The sequence below is a fragment of the Kwoniella botswanensis genome, chromosome 1 (assembly GCF_036426115.1).
Source record: "Kwoniella botswanensis chromosome 1, complete sequence".
Taxonomy (NCBI): Eukaryota; Fungi; Basidiomycota; class Tremellomycetes; order Tremellales; family Cryptococcaceae; genus Kwoniella; species Kwoniella botswanensis.
The window spans coordinates 16,824,902-16,847,537 of NC_088599.1; the positions used below are offsets into that span (position 1 = coordinate 16,824,902).

The window sequence follows — 22,636 nt, forward strand, 5'->3', positions numbered from 1 at the left end:
GCCTCTTTATCGAGAATAACAACATCCTATCAACTCGACTTCTCTCGAGTCATCTCTTAACCTTCGCTTCCGGTGCAGCAACATACGGGATAAGATGCCTGCTGCTATATCCGCCCTGGACTCTGGGAACCCAGATGGCGAGGATGATTCTCGTAAAGCTTCCAAGCTAGCTGCTCGAGCAGCAAGGTTCAATAAGGTCCTACCGGGTAATAGGTACAAGCAGGTATGTTCGACTGTAGACCGAAATGGCGAAGAAACTGATCATTGGAAACATTGTCAGCTCGAAGAGATGCGTATCAAAGAGAGGAAAGCATTCGAACAGCAGGGATTAATCAAAGTCGGTAAGACTGAATTGGGAGATGCTGTGGATATGCGAGGTACTTGTGAAATGATGTGTTCGGAGTATGAGAGGGAATTCAGAGAATACACAAGAGAAGTTCACCCGTTCGAAAAGATGGTGAGTCATAATGTCAAATTACAGGATACCATTGAAGGGAGTCGAAGATGGCTGATGCTCTTGTGTTATTGTAGGGATCCGAAGGAAGGATGGACCCCTCAAAAGCCGTCGCTGCCTATTCTAGATCAGATGCTGGTGCAGGTCATGGTGATTCTGCTATCTTACCTTCGGATCTAAGAACTCCAGCTACTCTCGTCGTGAGTCTCTCCACGCCCTTATTGACATAAGCAGTAGTGCTTAAGTCTGGTATGGTGATTAGCGAACACTCGATTACCTATTTTCCGTCATCATGCCAACCTTTCCACCTTCCACTTCAACATCACCCGCTACACCTCGGAAAGCCCTGGGATACTCGGCTGGATTCATCCGTGATAGGACCAGAGCCATCAGGAAAGAGTTCGCCATGCAGAGTAGCTGGGGACATGAAGAGGCTATAGCAAGTTTTGAGAGAATCGCAAGATGGCATATCCTGTGTTTGAGGGAATTGCAAGAAGAAAGTGGGACGAATGTCGACATGCATATCGATTCTGCCGAGTTGAATCGATGTGAGTATTCACTGAAAAGAAAAGATGTTACATGACTGACTAACGAAATTGGAAAATAAAGGTTTTACGAGTTTACGACAACACTATAATGATCGACGAGAAGAACTAGGCATGGAAGCGCCATGTCCTAACGAAGCTGAATTTACAGCTTACATGTTAATTTACGACCTCAATTCGAAATCCGTTTCTATCCCATTTTCAGAGCTCCCATCAATCATCCTCGATCACCCTTTAGTCAAAATGGCATGGGAGATCCGACGAGCTGCTCAAAGAAACTTTGATACTCAGAAGGAAGGATCTAAACATAATGCGGAATTAGGAATGAACCTTATAACGAGATTTGTTAAGTTGCTCAAACAACCCAAGGTACCTTATTTATTAGCATGTTTGGTGGAGATCCGATTAAGGGAAGTGAGAAGAAGTGCGATCAGAGCATTGAGAAGACCTTATCCCGCGCTGAAAACCGATGCAATCCGAGTGAATGAGATGGGTGAAATCATAGAAAGGAAGATGATCTTGCTCGATACGTTGAATAGGATATTGGGATGTGAAGAACAAGAGAATGAAGATTCGGCATGGGATGATATTGATTTCCTCAACAAGATTCCAAATCAAGAATCGATTGATATTTCAAGAAGATTTGGTTTCGAGATTTACGAAGATGATAGTGGACCTATTGGTGCTTTGATCAATCTCGGTTCACCATATGATGACAATAAAGATGCTCCACATACTAGGAGATGGAAGTTGATCACGGAAAAGAGAGGAAATGCAAGTTACGTGGATATAGTAAATGGACAAGCTGGTGTTCAAATTGAAGGAACGACAAACATCCAACCGACACGACCCACTACAACCAACGTATTTACCGCGCCAAAACCCACATCTACTTCCACTCCAACATCGACGTCTGCATTCTCGTTCAAGCCTTCACCGTCGCCTGCTCCCGCTCCTGTTCAGCAGGTACCCAAGACAGAACCCACATTCTTCAAGTCTTTCTGTCCACCTTCCGATCACCCCGATGTGATAGCAAAGAAGAATAAGGAACTCATTCCCGGTCCTCCGCCTCTACTAGCAGGTCCCACTAAGGGCATATTCGCTGAGCCATACCCATACACAGCGAAAGAAGTAGGCGATGCCCTGAATCGTACCGATAGTATCTTCAACAAGGTCACCCCTCAAGACAAGCCAGCAGCCCCCTCCCCATCTTTCACTTTCACACCTCAACAGGCTCCAGAATCCAGCTTAAAGAAGAAGCGATCAACAGAAGAAGAGTCTGCTCCACCAGCCAAAGCTCCGCTTTTCTCATCTGCCGGTTTCTTCTCTGCACCTTCGCCTGCTGCTACATCGTTGGCATCATCATCCACCGCCCCAGTTCCATCCCTACCACCACAACTTCCCACCAAAGCCGCTTCACCAACATTACCACCTTTCAGTGTACCCAAACCGATCTCTCCAGTGGCTACTTCACCTTTGATTGAGTCCACGTTCTCGCCCACTCGACAAAGAAAAAGAACAGCATCATCCGTACTTTCCTCTTCAACAGCGAGACTGTCTTCCAGTGTCTTGCGTAAATCACTTGCAGATGTTCACAAACAACGAGAAGAGCAACTCAATGCGTTACCGGACATATGCGATATGCTGGTCAACGAGGTGATTCAATCAATGATTGAAGATCACCTTTCGGCAGACCTCACTAGATATGTGAAACAGCAAAAAGCAGCTACGGAATATCAACGTCGGAAAGTCCTACGCTCAGAGGCTATCTTGTATTGGTCTCAAGGAGTATTTCACCAGCTGGTCGATCATGAGACTGAACGAATCGCAAGAGTGGCCTTGTTGGAGGAATTGAAGAGAAGGTATCTCACCAGACGAGCTATAAGGTATTGGAAATCCTGGGCTAAGCTTCAACGACAGAATAGAGAACAATCAGAGAAGAAGCGTGTCAACATGTACACCTACCTCAATGGAATGGGATTGAGCAAGTCTATCTCATCTTTACCGGCTGTATCCAGGAGTGAAACGACGACTCCTATAAGTGATATTGACATGTCATTGGAAATCGAACGATTGGATAGTCTTCAAATCGATATTGAAATCAACCATGTGAGCTTCCTCACCCTGATCCTTCAACAATTGGGCAGATAAGCTGACTTCGTCTTTGTTGGTTTATGTCATAGGCTGAAAGGACCAAAGACAATTTTTTCTCACCTTCGACATTCTTATTATCAATAATCAAACATGTCGGACCATTCCTCTCACCTCAGGCATCATCAGAATCAACTTTCTTACCTGCTTTTCACACTATCGTCTCTATCCCTACCCCAGGGGATAAAGAAGGAGAATTTGGTTCACCGCCTGATAAGCAGGTACAAGATTGGTTGAATCGTAAATTCTTACAGCCCAATCGTCGAGATGGACATGACGTAGAGGAAGAAGAGAGCTATGTGATTAATGGAGTGATGTACGAAAGTAAGATCTTGGAAGCGGGCAAGAGCAAGTTACCGGGTTGGTGTTCGATTGGATTATACGTTTTTGAAGTTCCACTCAAGACGGATGACGGAGTAAAGAATGCTCAGTGAGTTCAGTGTGACATCTGAACATGACTGACTGACGTGTTGCGGTGATAGGAATATAGCGGATTGTCAAGATAGAATAGGAGTTTTTGTTAAAGGTCTACAAGCTTCGACGAATCGATATATCCCTTCGTTATTGATTTTGAGCTGGGAACAAGAAAGTATAGAAGAATTGGGTGAAAGGGTGAGTTTATATACATCACAATATACATGTTAAAAAGGAAGGATAAAACTGACCAAAATTTCTGTTTTTGTGTATGTGTCATAGTTACAAATCTCAGAAGAATTAAATATGTTCAGCAGGAAAGCTCTTGTGTCTCTACATTACTCGGATGATCTGGATGAAAGGTTCTCCAAGGCTTTGGAAGTTGCCATACCCGATTTGACCATCAAGGAACAGTTGGTGATTCGATTGAACGGTGAGTGATTTCCATCATCCTGCGCGACCCACAGCGAAACGAAGCAAAGTAAAATATTGATCTTGTTCTTTTTCGATATCTACAGACGTGATATCTACCTTATATCCAACATGGCAAAGATATCTTGATATCTCACTTATCCAACTAAGTCAAAGTCCAAAAGATATCAATCTCGCTTCGTCAATATTCTGCCGCGGAATCGAATTGATCAATTCCATTCCGCAATTGACCCGATCGACATTGGGACCATTACATTTGGAAGATGAGGAGAAATGGGATCCGATTGTTTTACCGGATTTCAATGAAGAGAAAGATGATTTGTAAGTGTATCGGCAATCGCGACCTTCATAATGACGATATACTAATTGGTGTTTGTTTTCTTGGGTAGACCGTTCGAATTAGTTGAAAGGATAGTCGAATATTCCGAGAATGACTTGTTGAAAGGTATAGATGATTTGGATTTATCGATCACGCCTTTACGACAAGCTGCATTTCTGGGTCAACGTAAGTTATCTATCTTTTACAACCACTATCGAAACACGAAGGCACGACTGACTCGCGTGAAACAGCATTATCACCAATAATCACCATCTTAAGATCAATCTCATACCTCGTTTTAGGTGAATTGAAAGATACGACAATCGAATTGAGATTTTTCCCAGATGAGAATAGTAAATTAGGTGGAATTGATTCTCACCTGAAATCTTATTTGCGAAATTTACAAAAGGCTTATGAGAAGAAGATGAACGAAATCATGAATAGTACATTCATACCATTACCTTTATCAAATGATAATTTACCTTACCTACAATCGACAACAGCCATACAAACAAGTGTATCGCGATCGCCTATCCGAGAGAATGGGACGAACAAGAAGAGGAATAGGACGGATGAGAATGTATCTCCTGATTCGCACCGGAAGAAAGAATCTAAAGCATTGAAAAATGCTAGATTGCTGAGAACTTTGAAAGATGTAGAAAAGACTCTGGCGTTAAGTCAATTAGATGGGAATGGGAACGAGTTGGAAGTGAATTAACTATTGGTCATATAATATGTTGTAACTTATCTTTGTCTCACAATGCATATAATCAATGTCAAACACTTGCTGTGGATTGGATAAGATACGAAAATGCATTAAAATGTGTTTCAATCATTGATACCATAATTCACAATAATATGATCAGCCACCAAATTACGAGTGGTAATCTTATTGGATTTCTTCTTCTTTCATTCTTACAAAATAGGATACAGTATAGAAGTTGATTATAGGGTACAGTTGAGTTGAGGAAGAATGTGTTTAGCGCATAAGGCAGAGGCGTATTCCATCTGAGCAGAGTGTGATACAATTCAGACTCGCTTCCTGGCTAGACTTGGGTTCTATACAGGAAAGACATGGTCAGCTACATCGATCTTAATCACCTCGATCATTTTAGCTCACGGGAAGTTGAATCGGAGCAGCTTCGGCAGTGAGGAAACTATGAGCTCCGACGTAGAATGCCATGAGCGAAGTGATGATACCCATCCAACCTATAATCATGCATCGTATAAATTCAGCGATGGTCTCTCTGTCATGGTGCTGATACGACTGATGAACGACTTACCGCCAGCTTTGATGACTCCTACTTTATTGGCCATGTATCCAGAGGCGAGGAGAAGGAGTGAAAGCCAGAAGAAGAAGACTAGGTGAGCGGCACAGATTAGTCAAGACGCTCTGGAGTGATTTTGACCATACAATACTGACATGTTCCACAAAGTACGACACTGGACCTGAAGGTACCGAGCCAGAGGACAAAGGTGAAAACGAACCAACACATGAGGAAGAGTCCGATAGCTGCGTCGAGTCTGTATGGATCGAGGGGAGTAGGTGCGTAGGTGGTCAAGACCCCTGAAGATGGCCTGAGGTATCGACACTTAGCAATTACCTATAATAAAGTTCGATGAATGGAGGGTGACTTACCAGTAGGAAATGGCAATTGAGAATGAGAAAGCACCGTAGCTATTCAAGATTGCAAACAAATTCATGAGCTGATGTACTGTCTATAATCAGCTACATTCGATTAGCTCACCCGCAGAACGCAGTCATACCGAAGGTATTGCCAACGCAGAATTCGAAGATACCAGCTACGAATTGAGCGAGACCGCCGAGGGCGAATGACATTCCTACGGCGATGTTTCTAGACAACAGGATATCACATCAGCTCAGCATATGCATAGGTTATACTTTCGAGGTAAGAGAAGGACGCTTTACTGACTGTTGAGTGACATGTCTGGCCTATTGATGAAAGCACATAGTCAGCAGGTGATTCCCCTCTTCGTCCAAACGGGTGACTTAACATGTCGAGAACTCACATGAGCATTGATAAGTGAGAACAACAGAGTGGTGGTGGCAAAAGCGAATAGACCTATTTTGATCTCACGTCAGCTGACTTGGTTTCCCCATTTGGTGGTATGGACTCAGGAGGTGGGGGAGGAGTGGCGAACAGGAAGGTCAAGAGGACATGTACATGCTGATTCATAGTGTGATTGTACAGGGCAGCGTTGGATGAATGAAGTGGCAAATTGATAGCCAGACTCACCAAGAGGAGCAGGATTAGCTCTTGATTTTTGATATACTGGGAAACCAGGTTGAGCTTCGTTGAGTCTCGGATCGATATGTCCTTGGCCGTGTCCGTGACCAAGTCCTTGGTGTCTTTGGCCTAGAGCAGAGTGATATAGTCAGCCTTGAGTGTATGCGTGACAGGGTGGAAAGAATGGATACTATAGTATGAGGGAAGGAGGTCAGAACCAACCTTTCTCAATGTCATGTGCACCGGTGGTGGCCGTACCAGTATGAGGATCGATGGTACCTGGCATGGTAGGGTTGGTGACTGTAGCAGCGGGACTAGCTGGAGTGGCCATGTTGATTCGGTGTTGTGTTCTCGAATTGGTTCAGTATCAGAGAATGAAAGAGGGAATATGAGTAGGTTGAAGCGAAAAAGAGGAAGAGGAAGAAAAGAAGAGAAGAGGATGGGGTTTATATGTAATTGGTATTCATATTCCTGTTCGTACTACACGTGGTTTTGTTTGTATAGATGAGTAGATGACATCAATCAACTGCAACTACCCTTCCATCTGAATCATCGTCGTCACTCTCATTCTCCTATCGTGACGCTCTGGACCTTACTACCCATCCTTTGAGTTTGGATCAGTACCACCGCTTGGACCTCTCCGTGTACCCTCAACTGATTCACTAACGATGATCTCTCAGTGTTGTGGTGTTAGTCCAAAGGATGGTCCATATCGATGTCCCGTGTCAGTTGATCAGATGAGTCTATAATGCTCTTCTTCTTCTTCCTCTTATGGACGCAGTGACGTCGTTCATAGACAGGAGATGGATTGGTTTGGCTTTGTGTTTACGATCAAATCCAATCCACATACGTACTTATCATTCAGGCACCAGATCTTAATCTTATCAGTCTACTCATTCTCTTGGTATTCCAGCTCAGTCAGAACTACGACATATGTCATCCTGCATAATCAAGATGCATAAGTATTCTATGCAAGTATGCTATGCTTTATACGTCATCCAATGCGTGAGCTAAATCAAACCATTCCAGCAAATCAGCTTCTTCTTCTTTTGTGGAAAAAGTTGAAGTGGCGAGGAAGACACATACCTTTGACAGGAGCTCTGAGAGATATCGTATCTCCAACTGTCACTTCATGTAATTTACCTCTAAACAGATATCTAACTCTTAACGATTTGTTTTCACCAATACATGGATCCTACACCAACAACTTGTCAGCTACTGTATGTATCCTCGATAGAAAAAGATGAACATACCCAAAATCCTATAATGTTGAATTTACCTTTCCCACCCGGTATATACAATTTACTATCCTGTACTAAAGCTTGAACCGGTATAGTAACATCTATTATCTCTTCTTCATCTTCTTTCTCCGATTGCTTGATACCTCTCGATGTAAATGATGAGGATGAGCCATAGTGGGCAGAAACGATTATCAAGCCTGGAAGATTACACCGAAACCTCAGCATACGAGCGTTACGCGTGTTCCATCTCCCTAGTCTGAGATTTTATACTCTACCACCTGATCCCGTTCTATTACACTTCACGGGTAAGAAAAACAAACCACTCACCATTCCTTTCCCTCTCTGTCCTAATCTTCTTCTCAACCTCCCTCTCCATGAGGGAGACAGCATCTAGCGCTTCATGCTTCTTCTGCAATATGAAATCTTTATTCTCCTCCCTCAGCTCATTTATACGTTCTCTAAGACGTTTCTTCTTATTAGGTAAGATTATATACCTGTATGCTCCTAGGTAAGTTATTGAGGGTAATACGGTCGAGCAGAATAAGATGGTCGGCGAAAGTCTTTCAGAGAGTAAGATGGGGATTGATATTCTCTGTCCTAGTCTGTTGAATCTGCGGAAGTAAAAAGAGAAAATACATATTAGCTTAAATACATTCGGTTTCACGACCATCTCCCCCGTCCTATCCCAAGTCTAATTTCAAACACACCCATCCCATTATTCTTTTCACGCATGTGGACAATCGTATCACCCTGGCATTGAGACAAATCTTACAGTCGCATGACCGGTCGGTAGAAGTGATGATTTACTCACTTCAATTTCATGATTATCCCACCTCCAATCTCACACTGCAACAACACTCCTCCCCTCGTGTTATCCGTCAATTTCCCATCAGCATTGATGAAAAGTGCAGGACTAGATGATAATCCGACTTCCGCACCAAATTTCAGTTTCAGTCCACCGGGGATTTTGGTCGACCAATCTGCCGCTAGGCGAGATGCACCTAGTCCAGCGGTAGTTTGAACGGTCCAGCCAGTTCCATTGCGGCGGGTGGTAGTAACCCCAACGGAGAGGGATGAGGGTACGGAGAGGGGCGATTCGGATCCCCATGGACCGAGAGAGTAGGAACCGGATTCGTAGGCTGTGTAGTCGAACAGTCAGCAGATGATACAGGGTATGACTAAGGTCGATATGTAGGGTAGTGACAATGGGTAAGAGGGGAGGTACAATGTAGTTCAATTCCTGTCATCTTATGGCATCCTTCACTCACATATGAATCCTGTCGAATCACTATACAACCTCCTTCCATACGTCACCCCCACCTGGGGTGGATTACCCAAAGTCTGTTGAACAATATTCCAGGTGATATACTGATCTTCATCAACCGTATAAGTCCCTTTCAATCGTCCCACACGAGGTTGTAAAGCCGAACTACTAAATTCTATCCATAATCTAGGTGAATACTGATACTTTATCGTTCCTAATACATTCGATCCTCCTTTTCCATTTCTCGATAGTGCTTGTCCTTCTATACTGACTTGTAGATTATCTTTAAGGGGAACTTCGAAAGAATGTTTTATAATTGATCTACCTGGTCTTACTCTACCAAGTCTAGAGATCGGATCGTGCGATACGATGGAAGGATCTTTCCAGAATGATTTGGGCAAGAAAACAGCTCTTGAATCTAAGACAAGTTCAATTTCAGATTTGCTTTTTACTAGATTTTCCAGTTCTAATATTTTCTTATGATTGGCTTGCTGAATGAAATATGATCTTAATTCTTCCTTCGATTTGTTCTTTGGACCTAGTTCCCAGGAAGTCTTGAGACCTTCTTCGCCGAACAAATCATATATCATACGTTTATTATCATCTATCAATATCTCATATGCCCTTTGAATTTCTGTAAATCGTTCGTGGGCTATTAATCGATCATGTTGATTTTTCTGTCGATCAGGATGAAAGGTCGTGACTAGTGTTCTGTACCGCTCTCTAATCTGAGATTCACTAGCTTCTCTAGGTAAGTTGAGCAGCGCATAAAGATCCGCTTCGTGCCGGTGAGATGGTAGGGAAGGGGTAAGGAGAGGTGATTGGGGTGGTGAAGGTGGATGGATTGGTCCATCGGCAGTGGAGGCGAATGAACGGTAGTAGGTCGATGATGGCCCTGGATCGTCCATTTTTGGGTGGAACTATGTGTGATTACAAAGATACTGAGATCGGAGTGTTATAGCATGTTATGCTAGAATGTAGCTGGGTATGGGAAGATGGATATCGATCTTTCTCACCATATATGCAGAACATTCCTTACTGACTCTCATCGGAATCATCATCATCATCGTCAGTCGAGTATTGCCGAAACAAAGGTTGAGGGCGTAATCGTATCACGTGATGTACCTCGGGGAGGACGATCCGGGGACATGGACAAACGGTTGAGATGAGATGGTATATTCGTACAGTACTCTCACTTGTCAATTCGAGACGGTCGTATTGTCTCCGTCGACAGTTGTGGGGAATTCAAGCAATAAGGGACACAGAGAAAGGGTCAGCGAAAAGAGAGAGAGATCGCATCCTCATCGATCCATTCATCCATTCGTAAAGTACCTTCTTACCCCTCAGAATTCCCATACCCGTGTATCAAGTAAATCCGATCGACCTTACGAGCTTAACGACCCAAACTGCACTGTGTGGAGCAGCCTGTATATCCTACCACCCCACATAGTATACAACTCCATCAACATGTCAAATCTCGAACAACCTATACACGCCCCTCTCCCCGTTCCTGTACCACTATCTCCCGTCTCGCATAAACTCCCCAACCATAACCCCACAAGCTCCAACATCCTGACACTAGATTCTCCGCCTTCCTCTCGACCCCTACAGCTACCACACGCTCCTATACCGTCACCCATCCTGTCCAAGCTCTATCACCGCCTTCCACCAACATTAATCAACTTCATTGACCAAAATGTCGGTCTTACCTTGGTAGCTTGCGCTCAACTATTCTTCGTATTGATGTCCTTAACAGTCAAGTATTTCCTATCCACAACGAAGATATCAGCTTTCACACTTATCTTCGTCCGAATGAGCATCACTTCGATATTCTGTTTCCTATCTCTGGTATTCATAGTCAAGGATAAAAATCCCTTATTGGGTCCAGAGGGTATACGGCGACTTCTCCTTCTCAGGGGATTTTTCGGATTTATGGGTCTATTAGGGATGTACCAGGCTTTAAGAGGATTGACCGTATCTGACGCGGTCACCATCCAATTCCTCGCTCCTACCTTGACAGCTCTACTGGGATATTTGCTATTAGGAGAAAAGCTATCCCTTAAGGAAATCATAGCGGGATTCTGCTGTTTAGTCGGAGTAGTATTGGTCTCAAGACCAAGCTTTATTTTCGGTAATGTAGATACGCCAACTGCAGGAGGAGGGGGAGGCACAAGATTGGATTTACCCCCTCCTCCACCTGGTGAAGGCGATACAGAAGGTATTCAAACTCCCCAAAGAGCTGTATCGGTTGCATGGGCATTTGTTAATGTGTTCTTCACCGCTGTCGCTTGTAAGTCATACCTTTGAATCCCTCCAATCACATACTTATTTATTGATGTATACTCGATGTGACAGACACGACCATCCGCGGAATAGGCGACAAAGCACATGCATTACATTCGATTGGATATTTCTCTTATCTGTGTACTATATGTACTGGATTGTGAGTATATCCTTCTACGAGACTCAAACCAACAAATCGTGCTAATTTCATTCACTTCAACGGTAGATACATGCTAGTCAACCCTAAACCCACTGTATTTGTAGAGAGTTTCCGGGATTTCTTATTTATCATTACAATAGGCGTGAGTATCCTGTTGTCCAATCCCGATCCCATACGCGCTCCATGAAGTCCCCTCCCTGTATCACGCAGCTGATCATGGCAATCTCTTGTTTCTATCTAGATATTCGGGTTCTGCGCCCAGACTCTCCTGACACTAGGACTTCAACGAGAAAAGGCCGGACGAGCGGGTATAGCATTATACACCCAAGTAGTATTCTCCCTCGTACTGGAGTTTTTAATGTGGCAAACTATACCTTCATTCTTGAGTACTTTGGGTACCATTATCATCTTGACATCGGCTTTGTGGGCTACGGTGAGTGTTATGTCTTTTCACATTTTCTTCCACCATGACGGAACCTCGTTTCTCTACTCGATACATGCTAATGATCGTCCACTGTATTTTGCAGCTATCATCCACCAAACCCCTTCCCCAAGCCACACCAACCGATCCCGAAGCTCTACCATTCTCACGATCTCCCTCGCCCATTCCTCCACCTCAATCTAATCGACCAACACTCAGAGGAGAACATTACAGCTATGAATCGGTACCTACGAGCGAAGCGGATAATGGTGGTTTCATCATTGGAGAAGGTGAGGAGGAAACGGCGAGTAACGGTCTATCGAGAAATGGTAGTAAGGATCTGTTAAATATTCCGTCGCGTAATGGCTCAAGGAGGGGATCAAGCGCGTCTGATAGATCTGATTCGTTGGGATTCAAGGGGACGAGCAGAGATGATGATAGATAGATAGAACGATAGAGGGCGGTAAAAGCATAAACGGATCAGTTGTGTTTGGGTGTATGTCTATGTCAGTGAATGATCATATTGCTTGTCGGACACGGAAATGTATCTTGTAGTATTCTTATCACTTGACGGAGAACACTACCTCTCAGGGTGGGGACAGCGTACCACATACAGTAACGTCTTCTTATCTGGTAATATATCTATATGCGACATCTAATCAAAAACCGTTGAGATGGATGATGATCCGAGCGTACTAGCAATAGGTGATCCTTGCCGTGCCTAGACCTTTGTCTGATATGGCCGATTCAGGGAACCCGAAGCCGCATCCACACACCTCCTCACACCTTTACACACGTGATCCAGGACATGACATTGAGATGATGCATCAATCGATCAAGGTGTTTCTTATTGATCATCAATCTCAATCTATTCTTGATATCGAGAATCAGAAAGCCCAAAATGGGTCTACGTTGCATCGAATATATATATGTACAACCAAACGAAGAATGGTCATTCAACCATTCACCTCCACTTCGATACGTAGCTCACCGAAACTTATCAGGGAAGGGTTTCGGAATAGCCGTTAGATAGTTCCAGGAAAAGCAGAATTCAAGCTACGAGTAGTTTGATCCCTTCAGTTACGTGGGTGCGTGCCGTGCCATGTCAGAGCTGAAGACACGACCACGAGTTGGATTGCTTATCTGGGATCTACCAATACCATATCTTTGATGCTAAATCGCTAAATCGGCAATCCCGTTTTATTCTGGGTATTGCTGTCTCATCAAATGAACAACTCAGTGAAACGAACAAACGACTCAACGCAGAAACGTCCTGCCCTGTGCTGGCTCTTGCTCTTGCTTGCTTTGCCCTGTGCTTTTGTTGCTGCTCTGCTTGTACGCAAAAGGGGGTAGTTCGCCGAGGGTTAGACATCTCATCTCGCGAATATCCGAAACCTGAGTGCATCAAAAAGTTGTAAACACCTGGAGTCCAAAGGAAGTATGATTGATGATTAGGTGTTGGAGATGAAAGGAAGGATCGTTTAATATACAACATACAACATCTTTGATGGTAATGATAACACCTGCCCAGCTAGTCGTCTGACATCTTCGATAGTCATTTGATCTTTTATCTTTCTTTTACTTCTTATCACTTGATCAGAAAAGGATTGAAAACGGAACAATTTGTGTGTATATATATATATATAACAGTAACTCTTCTTCTTCTTCTTGTGTCGCTACTTCACCATCACCATCAAAGGAAAAGTCGATTAACAAACAAATTCTTAGTGAAAGGTATATATATACATTCGAAAGGACAAAGGCACATCACCTTAACAACCACCCACTAGAAAAAAGATCGGTATCCTCCACTCTCATCACACTACCATGTCCATCTCCCCACTGATCACTCTCACTCGTTCATCGAGATCAGCTCGAACTCAACTATTCAGACCAACAAGGTTAATCTCAAGATCCACACCTGCATCTTCATCCTCATCCTCTTCCGTAATCCGATCACTCGTCACTTCCGGCAGCAATGGCTCATCAGGATCAGGATCTCGACACCAACATAGTTATAAGAAATATCTGCCATACGCTCTAATCGGTATCCCCACTTCCCTGCTCATCATGCCTTCTCTATCTGCCGATTCCGACTCGGACTCTAAGGTGGAAGTACCCAAATCATCCTTAGAATCAGCTAGTCTCCCTTCATTGCTCAGATCATATCTAGTCTACACCATGATCTGTTTACCTGGTCTAGTCGATTATTCACCTACGATCCTCCATTCCTTCACTCACTCTTACATCCCCGGACTCAAAGCTCTTACAGAGGCGATCGTGCGAATGACCTTCTTTGGTCAGTTCGTACCAGGAGAGACCGTCGAGGAATGTTTACCTACGATGCGAGCTCAGCATGAGAGGGGTGTAGCATCGATGTTGAATTACAGTGCTGAAGCAGACATAGGATCGGCTATCCAAGAGGACGAACAGGCTGATTTGGAAGAACAATTGAGGGAAGAGAGATTACAAGAGGTTTTTAGAGCTTTACAGAAAGCTGGAGAGTTCGAGAGAAGTTTGAAAGAGAATGAAAGAGGAGCAACTAGTTTCGCTTTGAAGGTGGTGAGTATCTCAACATTACATAGTTCATCTTTTTATTCGCTTTTGCAGTTGACTGATGAGATTGCTCACGCCCTAGACCGGTCTGATTGATCCCCCTATCCTTACTCGAGCATCCACTACTCTCTTACGAGTACGACCTCTCACCACTTCCTCTCAACCCATGTCCGCCAACGCACCTCCCCAAGTTCCCTACCCCGGTACACCGCAATCGACAGATGCTCGTATCGTAGCGAGAGAGCCATCCATGGGAGACGGTAAGGAATTACTGTCTCTGAACGGCGTCTTGGGCTCGATGGGCGTCTTGGATACAGATGAAGGGTTGAGGAAAGGCGATTTGGAGGAACTGTCGAATTTGTGGGGGAAATTGAAGAAGATAGGACAAGTGGCTAAAGATAATGGGTGAGTAGATAAATCTCTATCTCTGATCCTTCCCTGCTTGCGTAGGAGAATACATATGTCCCGTACTGACACTTCATCCCGCAATGTTCATAGAATCGTCCTCCTCGTTGACGCCGAATACACCTGGATGCAACCTGCCTTGGACGCATACACAACTTTGCTCTCAGCTGAATTCAACGTTCCTCCTAAGAAGGACTCAGAGGAATTCAAGAACTGGAAAGGTCCTTTAATCTAGTGAGTGAGATCTCAGACTTGAAAATAACAATGGGACATACGCAAACTCCCGTGCGACCTTGAGCTAATGACCTTCCTGGACTTAGCGGTACATACCAATCATACCTGACCAGACAACCTACCCACCTTATCGCAGCGCTCAAACATGCCGAAGAGAATGGTTATGCACTCGGTATCAAGTTGGTCAGAGGTGCCTACTTCGATAAAGAAAGGAAGAAATGGAAGGTTGAAGGTAGAGAAGGTGCTGATCCCATCTGGCCAGAGTGAGTATCTCCTTTCATTCATTTCATTCTGTATTTGATACTCATCATCTGAATTTGCATTTGTAGTAAACCCGCAACAGATTCATCATACAACGGATCACTCAACACTGTCATATCGACGCTCTCCACTCAACTCGCATCGAATAAACCTGAACTGGCACTATCTGTGATCTTCGGTACGCACAATCCCGATTCGTGCGATTTGATCTGCGATGGATTAAAGCAGGCTGGTCTGGCCAAGGAATTGGAGGATGGAACGGGTAGATTGAAATTGAGGGATGATGTGGTCGGTAAAGTTGGAGTTGCTCAGCTGTATGGTAAGTTGCTGTCCCCATACATGGATTTGAACAACGAGTTTCGCACATTCCTTTCTCTTTTCATGCTATTTATTTGCGATACAATGATTGGAACTGACCTGATGTCATGGATGTAGGTATGAAAGATGACTTAACGGATAAAATGGCTTCTAAATTCGTTTTCGACGGTAGACCAGTAGCCATCAAGGTGAGTCGAGTTACACCACTTCCCTTTAACTATCATGGCAGATAAGGCCTGATGACTGATATTGTCTGAACTCTTGATAGTACATCGCATACGGTAAATTATCAGAAGTGATGCCTTTCCTCGGTCGACGAGCTATAGAGAACAAATCATTGATGAGTGGCGAACAAGGTGCGGGGGCGGAACGAAAGCGAGTAGGAGGAGAGATCTGGAGAAGGCTTTTTGGCTAGTTCCAGTTTCAGTCACACGATGAGGACAGTTCAGACCACTGGATAATTAGTTAATTGGTTTAATTGATTGAATACAGTAGACAAAATTTGCAACACGGCATATACCCCGCATAGTATCAATTCTTACATATATCACTTGTTCATTTTTGGGTACTTTCAACTATTTCTATTGTCATCATCACGAAGTTTCGGTAGGATAGAGACAACATTGATATTCATGCAACAGATTCAAATAAACATCCATAGGTATATGAACGTATATAGGATGATAAGGGGTTATACAATGTTTAGTTGTATACAAGTAACGTACCTTACAAAGTAGAAGTAAAAATAGCAACAGATAAAATAAGGTAACGTGTACGAGTTAGGGTACGATACAATGAATGACAATCTGTATTTCCGTGAATGAGAACAGATTAAGTGTCCATATATAGAGAAGACGGGAAGTTTAGATCAATATAGAAATTAATCAATAATTAGGTCGCTCCTTGATAAAGATTTGAGCTTTTCGTTTTGAGTTGTTGATCCGATTAGTCCAACCCTTCCGATTCTATAGGTAATTCTATACCATAGAGAGATAATCGTTCCATGCTATGGTAGGTGGAGGTACAGTCGAGGTATCACCACCACCATTACTACTACTGGTAGGAGTAGTAGCATTTCCTTTGGCTTTGGAATTATTACTTTGTTGAGTTGGGGTTGACCGTATATTATCTTTTGTCGTAGTGGGATCAAGTCGATATGATATTGAGTTGTGGTAGTTTAATGAAGTTTGTAGATGAACATGATCATGATGATGGGTATGATTGTTACTCAAAGGGGATTTCCGTCTCTGATCTCGAAGATTACTTCTAATCAGCACGGCATCATGGACAAATTTGCCATTGAGGAAATCAGCTCTCACCTTGTCATCATTGAGATGTGTCAAGCTAGGGTTAGATAACCACCAAGTACTCCATCCATTTCCACTACCGATTTGCTCCACTTTCTTATGGTTGATATGCTGAGCGGGAGCGGAACCCGAAGCGGCAATCGCGAAAGAGGAAGAAGTAGAGGAGGAAGAGGCGATAGGATAATGTTTGAGAATAGGTAAAAGTCGAGGTATCAACGTAGGTGAAGGTTTCATTTTTGGTCGTGATTCGTCTATTGACTTGATGGATTGTCTGGTTTTATGTTTTTATGGTTTTATGTAGTTTGATACACCCTGACGATGGGCTGGATGAAAGAGAACTGAATGATCTAGTCCTTTCCTTTATGAGTGATGGCCAACCGGTCTACACGGATGAGATGGTAGAGATGACGATGATGTGGTCGGTGTTGATATGTTAAGGATGTGTTTGCTTGTTTATATAATCAATCGACTGAGCGGAGTCGAGTTTGTCACCAGTACCCTTCCTTTGGCGTCACAAACTCGTGTTTATGATGCAGGTCGGATATAGCTTTGTAGGACGTAAATTTATGACGGATCCAAAGGACCTCGAGTGAGATTATTGGGATAGTAGAAGATAATCAAGAGAGAAGGATAAGACGAAGGCATGCGTCTTTCTCTTTCTTATATTCCAGTATTGCACTGCTTACCAACTGCTCTGCTCAGTCAGTGAGAAAAACAACACAGTAGGTGGAGTACGTAAATGATCGGTTTATGGAAGAACAAGGTTCGGGAAACACCTACACCGACACACATACAAGCATACACCTCCACAGCGATTTCCTGTGGGGATCACCATTAGAGTCTGGCCAGCTTGGCGTGACTAACGTCATGTGATGTGAGGATCAACGCACCGTGACTCATGCCACGTGCTTTAGTGTGGGGTAAATAAAGCGTAAAGTGATCGACAGGGTAATATACGCGCACTAGCGTACACTACCGACCTAGGCCATGCTCACTTCATCGAGGTGGGGGTTAGTTGAAACGAGATCAACAATATTGTACAGAAGTGGTTTATTGAGTACCTCATGTTGTTTCGACCTTGCTGCTTGACTCATGACCAGTCGACAGCCAGCTATGTATCGTGATACCATCATCAACGCAGAGCGAAAGGAGTGACCTCATCCATCCTTTGTATTGGTCTTCCAGTCAGACAACACACCCTTTATGCGATGTAACATCTCAACAACAATATGAAGCAGAGCAGAACATGAGTTATGAAATGATGGTGAATCATTACGATCTGATAAGTATTGTTCTCACTCTCTTCTCCTCTGACTGTGCCCTTCGGCTCTTGACTTGCCCGATACAACTGATTTAGTAGTACACGCTCGAGTAATATGCCTAATTTCCTCAAATCCATATTCAAACCCAGCCTTTCCCAAGCCTACTCCCCGTCTCATTCAAAATACAATCAGTACAGAGAAAATGACGATACTCAACGTAAAGATAAACATTCTGTCCAACGACGAGATTCACTAGCGGAGTTGCTCAGAACCGAATTACGTTCAAAATCTGTTAGTCCTTCCAGCCAAGTGGAGACATACGATCATTACCATGACTCTCGAGATGGAGGGTATGATAAAGATACCATATCTGACCTGATTGATACGGTCAAAAGCAACACTAAAAGTAGGTCAGATGAAGATATGAAGAGGTTGATCAAAGCTTTAGAAGATATAGAAGCTGAAGACCATCACAAGATCAAGAGTAAGACCAAAACCAAAAGTGAAGGTAAAGGTAAAGGTAAAGCGAAGTATACTGATCCGGCTTACCAAGATGGTAAACTACTCAATCCAGTCATTGACATATGCTCCAAAGCTATAGGTGAGCTAGTGAGCAATATCCCTCACTCCATTGGGTGATTCATGCTGATGTGATAACTGGTAGAATCCGGTGAACTCCTCTTAAAGTCTTATATGGGTCGAGGACCCAATTCACCTTTACTTGGAAGAGTGATAGCTCTCTTAGAAGCTCAGAGGGATGAATTGGAAGATGTCAATCCATTTACGGGGAAGAGGAGATATCCAGCTTTGAGTGGGTTTAATTTTCCTCTCTCCTTTTCTACTTTAACGTACAATACTCATGATTAACTTCCATCTCGATTTCGATTTTGCATAGTTACCCTAGAACAGATATACCAAAAGGTCAACATTGGTTTGAGGGATATAAGGGGTATGGCAGAGGGTGAAGCGAGGGATGCCCTATTCGGCTTGATCCAGGTTTTGCAAGAAGGTCAGTCATCTACATTCATAACTCCAACATGGTAAAGTACTTGCCATTACTGTGGCTAAATCTATAACTTGTATGGTATAGGACCAGATTACTTGATTGATATTATCCTAATCACCTCCGTTATCCACCAATCATCCATCATCTCCATCCCATTCTCCAACGAGATACGTGGGATATTGGATAAAGCGGTAGATGATCAGATCGATCTTAATAATTTCAGAAAAGCCGGGGAAAGTATAATCGCCATTGCTTCTGCGCTCGATAGGGATTTGCTAGAAGATAAGGAATGTGAGGAAGCGTATAAGAAGGTTGGAGTGTTGGTTAAGCACGTGAGTTGATTGGCCAGCCGTGACTCGTCTGAAATATGCATGTCACGGGGAGATCGATACAATGCTGACGATGATACGTTGTGACTGATCTAGTTACAATTGAGAATATCTTCTTCTGCTCTACCTACTCCTATCTCATCATTACCAGCCAGTCGATCCACCTCTTTCTCAAACTCCACTACGACACCTACTCCACTGATGTTACCTAGTACACCTGACCTATCGCCCATCCCATCCCTCTCTTCTTCTTCACCCTCTTCGCCTAAATTCACATCAATGACTGCGTCAGATCTACAGATGCATTACAGTACAGGTCAAACTACCCCTACTCCTCTGCCAGGTTTATCCTCATATCAACCTACTCCTCAAACTTCAGTCCCGCCTTCTCGCAGGACATCCTCACCCACTCCCTCGTCTGGGTCATCAGCTTCTCAGGAAATATGGGAATATCGTGGACAGCTATTAACAGCCTCAGCTCTAGACCTAGTCCTAAGAGAAGAAATGTTGCTCATGGCAGACTCGTCAAATCAATATGCGGGAGAAGTGACCTATGATGATTTGAGGAAATGCTGGACACCCAAACATGTCAGGAAACTTCGTCCGTCAGATTTGACTACCGATGGGGAAATACCTGATACGACACCGGCAGGGTTCAAATTGAAAGAAAAGGATGAATGGGGGAATAAAATTGGTTGGTATGATAATGGGTCGGGATTAAAGGAAATGTATTATTTGGAAGAACCGAAATTTGAATTGCAAGATGATGATTGATAGAAGATTATGAAGGGTAATCGACGTATTAATGTCATGATGAATATCTCTTTTTGGATAAGAATAGCAATGAACTTTGTAAAGTATAAACCACGATCGATTAACGCATAAACGATGATAATGGTTTTGAACAATTTGCATGGATATTCTGTCTGACTAATTTTGTTGATTTAATCATATATATATATATATATATGTATTTCATCCTATCCGAGTACCTGATTGACCACACTCATTACCTGAAATCTCAAAGGGCTTTCACCAACTGACTACTCCAGTTTCACTCGCTCCAAGCCAGGTAAGAATTCGTATCCACCTTCTTTACGAATCTTATCGAAAACCTATTATCGCATCACACGAAAATATCAGTATCAGCATGTTATTTCGAAACAGCTGCAAGTACACTTACACTCATAGTGAGCTCAGTCTCTGCCCAAGTCATATCAGGACTTTCGACCAAAGAATCTTTCAAGCATCTAGCCACGTGATCCGCTTCAAATACCAATCCCCCTTCTTCGAACGACAGATCAACCAACTCATCTTCGAGGTATTTCCCATTTTCCTGAGAGGGGTCGGCGAGTCGTCGGATGATATATGATTGAGGTCGAGAGGTTATACCTTGTACTAAGATCTCACTAGCACCCACACCCAAAGATATCAGCTGATAATCCCTCATCCCTCACATCCACATGATCAGAATCAGATCGGGACCCAGACTCACCCCTTGGTACCTACGATCCTGGTATGCTGACTTTGCTGAGTAGGAGAAAGGAGATTGGCAGTACCTAGACAGAGAATGGGTATCAGCGAAATACCCTAAAGTCGCCTGAATAAGATCACTCACAATTTGCAATAGCGTTGATCTTAGGGAAGGTCAGAGCAAAGTTTGTAGCTATATCTACTCCTGTATGATGCAACATCATGGTACTTCCGATTTTAGCTGGGGGAGTTCTATCATTCTTGGGATGTCGGTAAAGCATCATCATGGTCTGTAACATAAACGTCAGAAATATCATTCAACCTGGAAATCGTCATATAACATGATTCGACATTTGGGTGCAATGATACTCACCCATACTAGAGGATAAGGACCCAAATCCAACAATGGTCCTCCAGCCAGTTCGGCACTCAACAACCTATCTGTATCTTTTCGTTTACCGAATGAATCCATCGACAAGTCCGAAAAAAGACATCTGATATCTCCTATCAGGTTATCTTGATGGATCGCTTTTTGGATAGAGCGAAGAACAGGGTTAAATCTAGTCCATACGGCTGTAAGTTGAATGATCAATCAGTAATGTGTAAGTTTACAATATACGATGTACAATATTTCGAATGGTGTGATCATTGCAATTGTATGGCACGTAAAGTGAGACTGACCTTCCATGAGGAACAAGTTCTTTTCTTTAGCGATTGATACTAAACTCCTCCATTCTGCTGCATTTAACGTTGCTGGCTATACGTGCACGGCGTATTCATCGGTCAGTAGAAATGATGAGGTGAAGTGAATCAACGTACCTTTTCGAGCAATACATGTTTACCAGCATCCAAAGCCAATTTCGCATCATCGTAATGACATACATTCATTGTTCCTATATACACGATTTTGACGTTCTACCACAAACACACGTTAGTCCAATCTGTCTGTTAAATGAATTGACCCAGAAAGGTGGGCGGTGGGGTACATACCGGATCTTCGACTACACCTTTATAGCTCCCATACCCTTTAGGTTCAAAATCCACCAACCCTTGCTGTTGAGCAGCAGCACCATCCGGACAATGTTTGTTCAAGAATTCCTCAGCTTTGGAAAGTGATCTGGATCCAGCTGCAGCTACTGCGTGCGAGATATCATTGACGTTCCGCGTGGAAGGCTGTCTACATATATCCGTGACGAACTCTGATGAGATCCCTAGAGTATTTCTCTACATCAGCATACTTAACAAGCGAAGAATGTGGGGGAAGAACGCTCACATCCGCATCCTATGATACCCCATTGAGCTACGAAAGGTTTGGATGACATTATCAGATTTTGTTTTGATTGTCAACCGACTCTGAATTATGCAATTCTTTAAGATGTCTTCCCACTTGACACATGGGTCCTATATACATTCTCTTGTCCTGTCTTCTTTCCATCTCTCCATCCCCACATCAGATGTCTAGACGCAACAACACAACACAATGGCCCGACAAATCTCCGGATATCACTGCAGCAAAAACATCCGGACCGAAGATGAGAGCGAAGGTGGAGGT

General features: G+C 43.4%; 8 protein-coding genes across 8 annotated transcripts; 4 read left to right on the forward strand and 4 right to left on the reverse strand.

Annotated features, from left to right (window-relative positions):
- Positions 1-94: 94 nt before the first annotated feature.
- On the forward strand, positions 95-5,033 carry L199_006374 (uncharacterized protein; the record flags this gene model as incomplete). Its single annotated transcript, XM_064892074.1, has 11 exons — positions 95-223; positions 281-457; positions 532-654; positions 717-1,002; positions 1,064-3,108; positions 3,183-3,580; positions 3,633-3,762; positions 3,847-3,997; positions 4,083-4,317; positions 4,386-4,501; positions 4,567-5,033. 11 exons carry the CDS (start codon positions 95-97, stop codon positions 5,031-5,033), a joined length of 4,257 nt encoding a protein of 1,418 aa, XP_064748146.1.
- Positions 5,034-5,344: 311 nt separating this feature from the next.
- On the reverse strand, positions 5,345-6,895 carry L199_006375 (uncharacterized protein; the record flags this gene model as incomplete). The annotated part of the gene is made up of 10 exons (XM_064892075.1): positions 5,345-5,374; positions 5,436-5,524; positions 5,599-5,676; positions 5,739-5,893; positions 5,955-5,993; positions 6,064-6,171; positions 6,250-6,269; positions 6,347-6,399; positions 6,574-6,693; positions 6,787-6,895. The coding sequence occupies 10 exons, from the start codon at positions 6,893-6,895 to the stop codon at positions 5,345-5,347; spliced, it is 801 nt and encodes a 266-aa protein (XP_064748147.1).
- A 656-nt stretch (positions 6,896-7,551) lies between these two features.
- L199_006376 (uncharacterized protein) lies at positions 7,552-9,977 on the reverse strand (the record flags this gene model as incomplete). The annotated part of the gene is made up of 6 exons (XM_064892076.1): positions 7,552-7,574; positions 7,651-7,759; positions 7,818-8,002; positions 8,133-8,416; positions 8,617-8,944; positions 9,074-9,977. The coding sequence occupies 6 exons, from the start codon at positions 9,975-9,977 to the stop codon at positions 7,552-7,554; spliced, it is 1,833 nt and encodes a 610-aa protein (XP_064748148.1).
- A 559-nt stretch (positions 9,978-10,536) lies between these two features.
- L199_006377 (uncharacterized protein) lies at positions 10,537-12,378 on the forward strand (the record flags this gene model as incomplete). The annotated part of the gene is made up of 5 exons (XM_064892077.1): positions 10,537-11,359; positions 11,425-11,512; positions 11,579-11,654; positions 11,754-11,945; positions 12,040-12,378. 5 exons carry the CDS (start codon positions 10,537-10,539, stop codon positions 12,376-12,378), a joined length of 1,518 nt encoding a protein of 505 aa, XP_064748149.1.
- Positions 12,379-13,760: 1,382 nt separating this feature from the next.
- L199_006378 (uncharacterized protein) lies at positions 13,761-16,122 on the forward strand (the record flags this gene model as incomplete). The annotated part of the gene is made up of 7 exons (XM_064892078.1): positions 13,761-14,495; positions 14,572-14,894; positions 14,988-15,128; positions 15,215-15,391; positions 15,458-15,708; positions 15,825-15,895; positions 15,976-16,122. The coding sequence occupies 7 exons, from the start codon at positions 13,761-13,763 to the stop codon at positions 16,120-16,122; spliced, it is 1,845 nt and encodes a 614-aa protein (XP_064748150.1).
- Positions 16,123-16,684: 562 nt separating this feature from the next.
- L199_006379 (uncharacterized protein) lies at positions 16,685-17,248 on the reverse strand (the record flags this gene model as incomplete). Its single annotated transcript, XM_064892079.1, has 2 exons — positions 16,685-16,954; positions 17,027-17,248. 2 exons carry the CDS (start codon positions 17,246-17,248, stop codon positions 16,685-16,687), a joined length of 492 nt encoding a protein of 163 aa, XP_064748151.1.
- A 1,142-nt stretch (positions 17,249-18,390) lies between these two features.
- On the forward strand, positions 18,391-20,385 carry L199_006380 (uncharacterized protein; the record flags this gene model as incomplete). The annotated part of the gene is made up of 5 exons (XM_064892080.1): positions 18,391-18,877; positions 18,941-19,087; positions 19,172-19,285; positions 19,367-19,614; positions 19,708-20,385. The coding sequence occupies 5 exons, from the start codon at positions 18,391-18,393 to the stop codon at positions 20,383-20,385; spliced, it is 1,674 nt and encodes a 557-aa protein (XP_064748152.1).
- Positions 20,386-20,654: 269 nt separating this feature from the next.
- Positions 20,655-22,406, reverse strand: L199_006381 (uncharacterized protein; the record flags this gene model as incomplete). The annotated part of the gene is made up of 9 exons (XM_064892081.1): positions 20,655-20,726; positions 20,795-21,020; positions 21,107-21,170; positions 21,230-21,374; positions 21,458-21,657; positions 21,766-21,841; positions 21,904-21,999; positions 22,075-22,295; positions 22,358-22,406. The coding sequence occupies 9 exons, from the start codon at positions 22,404-22,406 to the stop codon at positions 20,655-20,657; spliced, it is 1,149 nt and encodes a 382-aa protein (XP_064748153.1).
- Between the last annotated feature and the right edge of the window lie 230 nt (positions 22,407-22,636).